Genomic DNA, 12,536 nt, shown 5'->3' on the forward strand with positions numbered 1-12,536 from the left:
ATTATCAAAATAGATTTAAGGTGCTCCGTTATATTGCAGTATTTTATCTTCGGATTTCCAAGTTAAATGTACTGAGATTGTGCACCCTGCAATCGATCGATTGTAAATTGTAATATAGAAAATAAAATTAATCCAAAGAGTAGAAATTGCAGTTGAGATTCATCTTGAACTGAACACAGATTAAATATGACACAAAACAGTTTTTTTTCCTGATTTTTGTTTGATTATTTTCGTATATTTAAATGTTTTTCATGTAAACTATAAAATGTTAACTTAATTTTAAAGAATTTATAACTTAGTTCAATAATTTATTTAAAACGGCCTCTTCGTATTCACTTTCTGATAAAGTTTACGATTCTTCAAAAAGATAAAGCTTAGAGATGTTAATTATCACTGTTTAAAATAAATACAGACGAGAACCACAAGATTAGTGTCTTCGGTTTGTTTTCTGCTCGTAATACCTAAAAAGAAAAAAATGAAAATGTACTTTGTTGTAATCGTTTAAAGTGGCGCTGAGTACCAAGCCGAGTACAAGACTATGTACTTTAGCTTTAGATCGCCTGCTGTTAAGGATGTAAAGGGGTAGTTTTTGTTTTATTCTCTTGCACATATATGTGGCATAATTTTCGTATAAATACTCAGTCAATTCTTTCTTTAAGCATAGTCTCGGTTAGCCTATTGTATGAATAACAACAATTACCTTAATTTATTTTAAAATGACTTTTTTAAGCTCCTTTAATTTATTGGTTTTAGTAATCTATTGCTTCCTATATATTACTGTAAGCATAAGGGCTGATGAGAATTGTGAGACATTTCCAACTGAAATACATGTAACCAAAGGTAAGTTTGCAAGCAGTAATTTTTTTTTTTCAAAAAGAGGAGTTTCAAAATTTTAGACACGGCATCGTCATCACCATTGTGCAAAAATTAAGTGTTACCTCATACTATTTATTCCTTAACTTTCAGAGGAATATGATGAAATAGGCTCACTGGTCAGATCATGTAGTGGCGAAGTCACTGTAAACAAATGTGAAGGTATTTGCAGAAGTCAGATTCAACCATCTGTTGTAACTGCTACAGGATTTCTGAAGGTATCTATCGTCATGTTATAATTTAACCGTAATTAATTATGTGCTACTAACAATCATATATGCCTTTTAGGAATGTTTTTGCTGTAGAGAAAATTATCTTCGTGAGCGAATTGTTACTCTAACTCACTGTTATGACCCCGATGGCCTAAGACTGGAAGATGAAGATCGCGCTACCATGGAGGTCCGTTTACGGGAGCCGGACGAATGCAAGTGCCACAAGTGCGGAGATTATAGCCGTTAAAGATGCAGACACAAATAGAAATGGAAATACCCTTAAAGATATAACCCTAGCCTTGGGAAATGGTCTCTGTATTCTTATACATTTATGTTCTTATAAAATTATATAATTACTCATGTATTTGTTATTTTGGAATTGGTCTAGGTCTAGAGAAATATTGTGATCGACAAAATCATTAATAATTATTTATTGGAATTCTGGAACGTTTAATGGTTTTGGTTTAAGTTGTAAAAGTATTGTAGACATACAATAATAACACGAAAACAATAAAAAAATGATTCTTTAACACTCTCTTTTCCTCTCCTGATTTTTTTGTACTAAACTGTAGTAGTTCGAATTCTACTACTTATTTAAGATTCCTCACGATCGAAGAATAAATCTATAATTTAAGTGCTGCATATCATAACTAGATATAATTTTCGTACACGGTAAATAAAGATTTCCTGTCACGTTTATTAGCAATCAAATAGACCGTTAACCAATATTTAATACTAAGATAAATTACATTAAATGTTGCCTTCTACATCTACTTACTTTAGAAGTAAAACAACGATTACAGTACATTGTTATAAATCCGTATGATTTGTTTTTTTTTAGTACAAATCAAAATAGACAAAAATCAAGTATACAGCAGAATACAAATATAATTTCAGAAAGTTTTCATTAACACTGTGTGTCATTCATATCCGGTTGAATCGGTTTATTCATGAAATAGATGCTGCCTTATATTGGTTCCAATACTGTTCATCTTGTTACCACAATTATAAAGTCTTGGAATAATTCCTAAAGTAATCTCTTCATGTAAAATTTTCAAACTAAATCTTTATTAAGGGACTATCTTAGTAACCATTTAACGCCATTAAAGTTAGCTAAACCAAAGGGCAACAAATATATTCACTTTTTTTTTATAATATAAGGTGGCAAACGAGCAACCGGCCACCTGAATCCACCGAAATGGAAAGCGACCACTGCCCATAATCATCCGCAATTGCAGATGCGTTGCCTACCTTTAATTGACGGAGGATAAGATTCACATAAAGAGGACATTTCCAGTTCCTATGAGTCTCCTGCACCGTTAAATCCACTTTTCCTTCCTATACATAGCTCTTAAGAAAAGGGTGGAAAGGAAAGACACTAAAATTAGGCCTCCGGTACCACTATCATCAGATGAAACGCGGAATTGCTTTCACTTCACGCCTGTTTTCTGTTTGGACGTGGTATTTCACCGGCCCATTCGTGCGAAGATGTGAAAGCGGGCTCTACCACTGTTAACTCTTTAACTTTAACCTAGCTGCAAGGGTGATAGAGGGTAGGCAGGTTTGTGGCTACAATGGATAATTGCCTCTTTGCAAAGAAGTGTTGGCAGATGATTTTCCGTTTTCAATCGTTAGCACTCTTCCTTTTGGTCACTGTTTATCTGTGTTCTTCTACTAATCGTGCCGTAAATCAGTACAGAATTAATTCTTTAATGGAACAGCTTGTATAAATTGTATCGACACGCTATAATGTACTGCGGTATGTTATTTTAGCTCAGGCGCTATAATCACATTTTATCACGGATGTAACCGGCGTAGAGTTTCTTGAAGGGCTTCGATTTCTTTAGGTTTGAAAAAGAAATGAAACGGATTTATTCCACAATAAAAATTACTAAGTAAATTTGTTGGGCAATATTTTACTGTGGCTCTTTGAATTAGATTTTTAAGAAGTAGGAAACCATACAACTTATCGGAGGGGCACCTTTACGGTCATAGAGACAACTCTAACATTGCACGAATTAGTTCGCTCGCTCGGTGCAATAATACAACCATACAGAAGACTGGCGTGAAGTGGAAGTAATTCCGTAATTCGTTCGATGAGCGTGCATGCCGGAGGCCTAGTTTTAGTCCACTTTCCCTTCCTATCTTTTTCTTTTAAGGATTTTCGGGAAGAAGGAAAGATCCCATGTATCCACAAAGTGTCCGTGTGTGTCTCATCATCTCTCATCTCTCGTCTCTCTGTGCGTGCCATCCTCCGTCAATTAAAGTTGGGCAACGCATCTGCAAATGCGGATGTTTACGGGCAGATGTCGCTTCTGTATGTTGGCAAATCCCGGTGACCACTTACTCGTTTGTCCGCTTACGAGTATATACTATATATAAAACTGTCAATAATAAATACTAATGTCTTTTCTATGGTGAAACGCATGAGATAATGCTTAATTATTATTACGTCTTTTGTGTTTATGAATGTTCATTTTAAAACATAATAGTGTTTTTTCATTTATTAACAATAGTTTCTACTTACCACACTCTTCAACACATATTAAATATAAAACATGCTGAAATGGAGTCCATCCAATTTAAACTTCGTCTTTTACTGTGGGAATTCGGATTTTCCGGAATACGTTTTTGTGGGATGGCAAGTTGACTTTTAACAGTTGCTTCGGCAGCGAAAACCTACATTAATACATAATTATGATATTTCTTATATTTAAATCAACCAAAACTTAGTTAGAATTCAAACCATTACGGTACGAATGAATATAATTCATTTGTTATTGTTTCTTTAGACGTCGATCAAAATTAAAACCGATAAATCAGTCCTCATTCTATTTACTTTAATAGATATACAAGAAGTTAAAAGGTTTTTGTATACTGATTGGTATTTATCAACATAGATAGATATATGTTCATAAGTCGGTCAATAGAGGACTATAAAGCCGTGGGTGATCTTGTAACCGGGAAAAGATACAAGGGAATGAGAATGATTTTTAATGTTACGGAGAAGAAACATCTGTTTGAACTCACTATGTGGTCACAGTTGTGGGCTTTATAAGCCAAGGCTAGTCGCAAATTTTTCATTCGAGCTACATATCTCGAAGTATTCAGTTTATCTTAAGATTAACATAAATATACTTTACATCATGATTACTTCTACTTGTCTTCGTTTAAGTGTAGTTATTCTTTTGAGCGTTATAATAAAGGAAAAAACAGTAAAAACACAAGAGGTTCATCTGCCACCAGGTGATTTCATTCTTTAAGAATTAAAAATAAACAAAACTATTCATATTAGTTTATTTTCACAAGTCACAAATGGAACAGCTACAAATATACTACATATTCACATTCGTTCACATTTGTTGTAACATTTTTCTATTTCCTCGTAAACCGAGCAGAAGTCCCTTTATTGAATTATATTGCATAACTTCTAACGTTAAATATTTTACAGGGCACGAATGTAAGATGACTCCAGTTATTCATGTCCTGCAACACGCTGGTTGTGTTCCCAAACCTATACCATCTTACGCTTGCATTGGCAAATGTACGAGTTATGTGCAGGTAACATTTTTATCCCAATGTACGATACAGATAAGTGGCAAACTATTTATAACAAAAGGTATAAATATTTAAGGTATCCGGTAGCAAGATTTGGCAAATGGAGCGATCGTGTAATTGCTGTCAGGAATCAGGAGAAAGGGAAGCCACTGTGGTTTTATTCTGTCCCAAGGCTAAAAGCGAAGAAAAAAGGTTCAGAAAGGTAATGAATTTAGGTAAATAGTATAGTGGTGGGTTAACTTAATCAAGCCTATGACAGACTAGACATCCGGCACTTGCCAACAAACAGAGTAGAAAGTCAGAGTGCAAACAAATTGCTTTACATTGGACATCCATTCATTCGTGTTTCATTAATTTTTTGTAATTCAGTATTAGTAAAATGTTGTAAATGTAAGTTTCAATTTACAGGTGACTACGAAAGCTCCGTTGGAATGTATGTGTCGTCCATGCGGTACCATTGATGAAAGTTCCATTATACCACAAGAAATTGCTGGATACTCTGATGAAAGTCTTCAAAACCATTTTAGAAAATCGTATTAAATTTTATTAAAGCTGGTTAAATGTATTCTGCCCTTGTAAATAATTATTAAAGTTTGTAGATTTCAAATGAATAAAGACCTTCGACCAATTAGATATCCTTTAATTTATGTTTTACAAGTCTTGGCCGTATTTTCTTTCGCCCCATACACATAAACAATTGCAAAACATCATAAAGCTACTCCTAGTTGTTCATTCATAACGTTCATGCATTTTTAACTAAAATGGTTTTATATGGAGAGTTTTTGGTAATTTTTTAAATTAATGTCAGTGTCTACAAGAGGTGAAAGTTACGGTTGAAAAAACCCGTATCATAGGTACAACACTATTCAGAAAATGCTAACATTATTTTGACATTTCCATATGTCAATTTACTCTTTGCCCTTTTATTTGACTTAGGGTTTGATTTGACATTGATGTTTGAGAGTTGACATATTTGACATAAAAACTTTGAAAACTCCGCCGGTCGGCGTTTGTTTTGATTTGATTTTACCTTTAATTTAATTTCCCGCTTTCGAATATACCCTGTATTTTAGACTATTAATTAAAAAAAAATGAGTCGGCGTAAGCGAACCAAGGTAAAAAACTACGTTAAATGTCAAAAAGGGATAATTCCAATTTGCTTATTTCTCATGGATGGTTATGATTATCTTTAGGTGGAAAATCGTGAAGTGGATGAAAAATTAAAACAGGACGACTCAGAATCGGATCAGTCTGACAAAAGTAAAATGATGGCAGCGAGTCCCACACTATTTAGCACGAGGCGGGAATCGCTATCCAGTAAGACATCAGATAGTAAAGAACCAAAGAAAGAAGAGAAATCCGTAGTGTTTGAAGACTCTAAAAGTGATGATATTGAAGAGATTAATTATAAGGAAATGCTAAATAGGTATACAATTCATATAATTTTTTTTTTCCTAAAACACAATATCTACCTTATCATACCATTAATTGTTTTCTGAGTAAAAAACTCAAGAGTGTCATAAAATAATGAAGAATAAAAGCAGAACCTTACTTGACAGGCCACTGAATAGGTATGCATATCGTTTGAAAAAATCCCTTCTGACTATTAATTGAAGTCAAAGCAAAACCAAAAGAAGTCAAGTAGTATCTTTTTTATTTCTATTCTACCAATGGAGAGTGATAATTGAAGAATCAGATTACAGATTAACAAAGATTTCTGGAGGTATCATAAAATGTACACTACATTTACCTAGTACCTTTGTGATTGTAATAATGTGTGTTACAGCTTGGAAGGTGCAGCATTTCAGTCTAGATTGCCTTTTGACAAGATGTCATCTCTAGAAGCTGAATGTTTCTCTGACCTCCAAGGTGCTTCAAGTCATACTTTTATTCAGATGAGAAACAGAATTCTGAAACTGTGGTTTGAAAACCCCAAGAAACAATTGACTCAAGAAGGTTGTGTACAGAAAATGGAAGTAAGTCTCTTTGGCATATTATTTTACTATTGATCATATTATTATAATTATTAAATAACAAATTACACTATTACTTTTACAGCCTCCATATAATGGTGATCCACCTTTAATAATGCGAGCACATGCATTTTTGGAACGACATGGCTTCATTAATTATGGCATCTATGAAAGAATAACACCTATTCCTTCACCTCCAAAAGGAAAACAGAGACCAAAAGTCATTATAATTGGTGCAGGTAGATTGATTTTATTTCCAAACTTCATATAATTTCTCATAATGCCATTAATAATGGAGAATACTTGTACAAAAGTTTGATATATGTTTTTCAGGTGTGTCAGGTTTAGCCGCAGCAAGACAACTACAATCCTTTGGTTGTGAAGTTGTAATATTGGAAGGCAGGGATCGTGTTGGAGGTAGAATTGTTACATATAGAAAAGGACCATATGTTGCTGATTTAGGTATTTATTTTTTTACTATCTCACTAACATAACAAATTTAGATTGATGTATGTCTGTTAGGCTTTGTCATTTAAACTGATGAAATTTGGCATAGACATAGAGGAAAGTCTGGCAGAAGACATAAGCTCCTTTAAATCCTTAAAATATTTTTGGTTTGTGTATACATTACATTTGTGTTATCTATCTTTCAATATATAATAGTTTTTTGTAATGATGAAATGTTTTTTGTTTTGATTTGAGTTTATTCTTTTCTTGTGCTTATTGGAACTTATGTCAAACATAAGGGATTTTCTTAAGGAAGATAAGAAGTAAATAAAAGGTTAGCATGGTAGGGGCATGTTATGAGGAAGGATGAATCACATGTAACAAAGTGGAAGGGTATAATGGTAGGGGTAGACCTAGAAAGAGATGGATGGATTGCATGAGTGATGACTAAGATGACATACGATAAAGTTATTTGGATGACAAAAATCTGTCGCGCCGACCCTACGGGAGTACTATAAGGAGGAAGATGATGAAGGGTTTTTTTTTAAGTTCCAATCTGTTTTGTATTACAGGAGCAATGGTGGTAACAGGCTTAGGTGGTAATCCAGTAACAACATTATCTGTGCAAATGAATATAGAATTGCATAAAATAAAACAAAAATGCCCCTTATATGAATCAAATGGTATTCAAGTACCGAAGCATAAGGATGAAATGGTAACTATGTATTATTTTATTATGAATAATATTAAATATGTAGTCTGGTTTTACAGTTTTAATAGATTTTTCCGAACGATGAATGGATATTTATTGTCATGTACCTCGGACACAGATAAAATATGCTATAGAATTGGGATATACTAGCTGTTGCCCGCGACTTCGTCCATGAAATATAATTTAAAAAAGGAATCTATAATATGCTTGTCTATGTCAGCTATCCTTCAGTGTAGTTCCGGTCGAAATCGGTTTAGCCGTTTCGGATAATACCCGGAACAATCGCGGCTTGCGGACAGATATACAGACAAAAAATGTTCAAATACGATTTCCGTTATCAGCAACCCACATACATCATCTTCCCCAAATCTGGAATTTTTCTTTTGATATTACAGATACTCCAATTTTATTATATGTATAGACGAGTTGTCTGTCTGTGCGCAAGCCACGATTATTCCGGGTAATCTAAACGGCTAGGGTGATTTCGACTCACTGGAGGGTAGCTGACATAGACAAGGGACATATTATACTACATTTTTTTATAATTCCGCGCTGTCAAAATGGCGTAGCGGGTGGTCAAAATTTGCGCTAACGAAATTTGTGGGTGGCAGCTCATTTACTGTAAACCTGGTCAATGGATGTATGGATGTATGGATGTTGTATGTCGCTAGGTGGAGCGCGAGTTCAACCGTCTTTTGGACGCGACGTCGTACTTGTCGCATCAAGTGGACTTCAACTACTACGACGACACGCCCGTGTCGCTCGGACAGGCGCTCGAGTGGGTCATCAAACTGCAGCAGAAGAATGTTAAACACAAACAGGTAATATTTCAGGTTTCCATTCTCAAAATAAGATACAGATAAAATTAATAATAGTAGAACCCACTTTAATATCTTCGCACGAATGGGCTCGCCCGGTGTAATACCACCACACAGAAGACAGGCGTGAAGTAGAAGCAATTCCACGTTTTGTCTGATGAGTGTGGTGCCGTATTCCTAATTGTAGTCCCTTTCCTTTTAAATCCTTTTCTTAAGAAGAAAGGGTGGGAAGGAAAAGTGGATTTGACGGAGGAGACGCATAGGAATGTGAAATGTCCTTATGTGCGTCTCCTACTCCGTCAATTAAGGGTAGGCGGTCGCTTTTCATTTCGTTGCATTCAGGTGGTCACTTGCTCGTTTGCCATCTTATATTATAAAAAAAGCCACAATAGGCTTTTACAGAATATCAGCTAAGTAATAGCCTTGTCCATTTAGCGTTCCAATTTAATTGATTTTTATTTATTAACTGTCTAATTATAAATTTTATTGCATTTTCGTTATAGTTACTTGTATTTTAAAAATATGTAAAATAAAGAAGAAAAAATATATTTAATAAGCAATTATTACAATACTAGCTGTTGCCCGTGACTCCGTCCGGGTGGAATTAAAAAAAACAAAAGTGAGTAGCCTATGTGAGCTTCCAGACTATCCTCTACATCTGTACCAAATTCCATTGAAATCCGTTCAGCCGTTTAGGCTACAAACTCTAACAAACATACAAACATCCATCCATCCATCCATCCATCCATCCATCCATCCATCCATCCATCCATCCATCCATCTAAACTTTCGCATTTATAATATTAGTATGATTAGTATGATTTTATATTTCAGATACAACATTTAAAAGCTGTTATAACTCTCCAAGAAAAGTTAAAAGGCAATATAAATAAGTAAGTATCACAACACAATAAACACCTCATAGTAATTTGGTGAAACGCGATTTACTAAGTTTATTAAAAATGTTTGCTTACGTATATTCTTTTTTACTTTGTTCAAATAATTAATTAATTTAATTTTGCAATAATACTCTTTTCGATAATATGGCTATGTGATTTAAAATCAATTCTGACAACCGGAGATAGCTCAACACCGACTTGAAACTAGATATCGATATAACTGTTGAAGGCTGAACTCATTAATGTATTTGTTTTAGAATGAGTGATATCAAAGAGTTATTGAAATCAATGAAAACGGAGAAGGAGAAGTTGTCGAGAGAGCGCGAGGAGGCGCGGGGCGGGGGCGGGGGCGGGGGCGGTGGCGGCGGGGCCGGGACTGGGGCCGGGGCCGGGGCCGGAGCCGGGGGCGTGCTGCATGAGTTCAACTGGCGACGACTGAACAGGGAGATGAATCAGCTCTGCAACGAGTACGATACGCTCATCACTGCAAACAACACTATTGAAGATAAACTCACTCATTTAGAATCTAATCCCCCAAGGTATGTATTAAAACACTTGTACACGCAGTTTTATTTGAACAGTCCTATCGTTCGTGTGTAGTAGGCTTTATGAAATACAATTTATATGATAATATTGTTAAAAGAAATTATGTTTGGTATAATTTAATTTGTCCACTAATTACGAAATTGAATTTTTTCACATTCAATTGAAGATTTTAAAATAACAAAAATTTACCCTTCGTTGATAAATCCAATAAAGAATATTGGATTTATTGGATATTTTCATCTGTCTGAAAAATACGAATTCGAATATTTTAAATTCAAATTTTAAATTGATGGATGTTTGTTACTACGTAATCCCTTGAACGTCTTAACGGAAGATGCTGAAATTTGTCACAGATTTAGAACATAGGCTACTTACTCTCGGCAGAAGCTAATCTTACTAATAGTATAAATGCGAAAGTTTATCTGGATGGATGTTTGTTAAAGATTGTAGCCTAAATTGCTGAACGGATCTTGATATAATTTGGCGCACATGCAGAACGTAGTCTGGAAGAACACAGGCTACTTACTTTTGTTTTTTTTTTAATTCCACGCGGACAAAAGCTAATCTCTTATAAAATTCTCAACTTTTCTTATATTCGTTAAAAGCATTACCGTAGTAATACCGTAGTTGCTAGAAGTTTCTAGAGTTGAAGTGACAGTATAGTTGTTTGCCAGCTCGGTGTACCTGTCGGTGCGCGACCGCCAGATCCTGGACTGGCACTTCGCCAACCTGGAGTTCGCGAACGCGACGCCGCTCGCCAACCTCTCCCTCAAGCACTGGGACCAGGACGACGACTTCGAGTTCACCGGCAACCATCTCACAGGTATCATCTATACTCTGTACTATAGACTATATGTCTATATATCTATATCTATACTAATCTAATAAATAGGAAAGATTTGTATTTTTGTATGTATTGAAATAACTCAGAACTTACTGGGCCGATTTTAAAAATTCTTTCACCATTAGAAAGGAAATTTATCAGTGAGTAACATATATTATTACATTTTTATTATTACTAGCTCGCTACACATCTTCAGTTTTAACTGAACAATTATATCGTAGGCGTGTAAGGAAAATTAAGATTATCACAGTTCAACTGACAGTTTAAGTATTGCCTACATACTTACAATCCAACTGTACGGTTAAAACTGAAGCTTAAATCTAAGTGTGCTTAAACCTAACTAAAAATAATTGGCTTATATTGTAAAAATACATTATTTTTTATCTAAACGATGTGTCACCGCGGGATGCACTTGATTCATATTCTTGTCTCTATTTTTTTTTAAAGAAAGAATGGAAGGAAATATACGCACAAAATGATAAATTTAGATTTTACAATCGCTAACAACCGTCGTCTAAAATACAAGAAAGACATCATTATAATATTATTTGCTCAACTTAATGAGAAGTGGTTATGCAAAGCAATCGATTTGCAATACACTTGATTATGTTCGCTTTATAACATCGCATTTGCAAGCAAATAGGCCAACATGAAATTACGCACATAAATCATTGACTAATCACTATGATGATACCACTTGATCGATGCGGTGGCAAGTGTTGATATCAAAAACTGGTCGTTAATACCAAATCGCTAATCACATGTGCAACATTTGATTAGACCTCCATCGTTCATTACGAAATGTTTCCGCGAGTTTACGCACGATCGATGCTCCATTGTGCATCGAACAAATAATGCTACCGGATGCCATTCGGGTCGCCCCTTTAAAGGACACAGGCTCTCTTATTTGCTTCTACTTAGGGATAACCAATGTCTTTGCTATGGGAATACAAAACGTGCTTTTAATCCTATTGAATTTTATTGCAATACCTTTAATGAGCTTTGTGTTCGGGTATCATTAAACTTAATGTTGGGTTAGACGTCGAGTTTCACAATAATGGCACATTTAAACAGTACATACTGTGCATATATACGTATTGTCCATACCTATTGGTATAAATTAATTCGTGGCAAGGATAAAAGAAGAATATTTATATTGAAATTCTACATATATAGAGTTAAATATGTCACACGGTGTGATCTATGAAAAGTTGTTAAGTTTTAATGGTAAAAATTTATGATTATAAACTTCTGGAGATTGCTATGTGTCGAGCCTAAAGCCTCATGTTATGAATGTAGCATTCTCATGTTAGTTACCGGTTGTGATCTTTCACAACTGGAAGCTGGACTCTTCTCCAGAACCGTGGTTCGTGTCAATAATTACTATTATTTCCACTCGCATGTTTCCATCTTTTGCCGGCGATAAATTACCCTCTGACTTCTGTGAATTGTCATAATGACCGTTTCAGCAAACTCGAAGCTTGTATTTAACTACTTTACACGTACGTCGTACAATTTAAACTTTTGTTTGCCTCGTTCACTTTAATAAGGCGCTTGTACGCGTAACAATATTTCCCGGCATTATGTATGGGATTGCTTTTTTTGTTGAGCCCAACAAAGCTATAGCTTTGCCGATTACGCGCGATGTTCAAAA

At 34.8% G+C, this 12,536-nt stretch overlaps 3 protein-coding genes across 3 annotated transcripts in view; all 3 read left to right on the forward strand.

Moving 5' to 3' along the window:
* The first annotated feature begins 716 nt into the window (after nt 1–716).
* LOC106103083 (partner of bursicon) lies at nt 717–1,486 on the forward strand. The gene is made up of 3 exons (XM_013282749.1): nt 717–840; nt 967–1,091; nt 1,162–1,486. The coding sequence occupies exons 1-3, from the start codon at nt 717–719 to the stop codon at nt 1,330–1,332; spliced, it is 420 nt and encodes a 139-aa protein (XP_013138203.1). The 3' UTR covers nt 1,333–1,486.
* A 2,745-nt stretch (nt 1,487–4,231) lies between these two features.
* On the forward strand, nt 4,232–5,218 carry LOC106103085 (bursicon). Its single transcript, XM_013282750.1, has 4 exons — nt 4,232–4,331; nt 4,537–4,646; nt 4,720–4,845; nt 5,052–5,218. Exons 1-4 carry the CDS (start codon nt 4,232–4,234, stop codon nt 5,181–5,183), a joined length of 468 nt encoding a protein of 155 aa, XP_013138204.1. The 3' UTR covers nt 5,184–5,218.
* A 399-nt stretch (nt 5,219–5,617) lies between these two features.
* Nucleotides 5,618–12,536, forward strand: part of LOC106103126 (lysine-specific histone demethylase 1A) — a 177,141-nt gene continuing 170,222 nt past the window's right edge. Inside the window, exons 1-11 of the mRNA XM_013282793.1 lie at nt 5,618–5,758; nt 5,837–6,069; nt 6,430–6,619; nt 6,702–6,855; nt 6,950–7,078; nt 7,636–7,778; nt 8,447–8,596; nt 9,428–9,486; nt 9,750–9,835; nt 9,893–10,031; nt 10,713–10,861. Coding sequence (XP_013138247.1) covers nt 5,735–5,758; nt 5,837–6,069; nt 6,430–6,619; nt 6,702–6,855; nt 6,950–7,078; nt 7,636–7,778; nt 8,447–8,596; nt 9,428–9,486; nt 9,750–9,835; nt 9,893–10,031; nt 10,713–10,861 — 1,456 coding nt within the window. The 5' untranslated portion in view covers nt 5,618–5,734. The remainder of the gene's footprint in view (nt 5,759–5,836; nt 6,070–6,429; nt 6,620–6,701; nt 6,856–6,949; nt 7,079–7,635; nt 7,779–8,446; nt 8,597–9,427; nt 9,487–9,749; nt 9,836–9,892; nt 10,032–10,712; nt 10,862–12,536) is intronic.

The sequence above is a fragment of the Papilio polytes genome, unplaced genomic scaffold (genome assembly GCF_000836215.1).
Source record: "Papilio polytes unplaced genomic scaffold, Ppol_1.0 DF823868.1, whole genome shotgun sequence".
NCBI lineage: Eukaryota > Metazoa > Arthropoda > Insecta > Lepidoptera > Papilionidae > Papilio > Papilio polytes.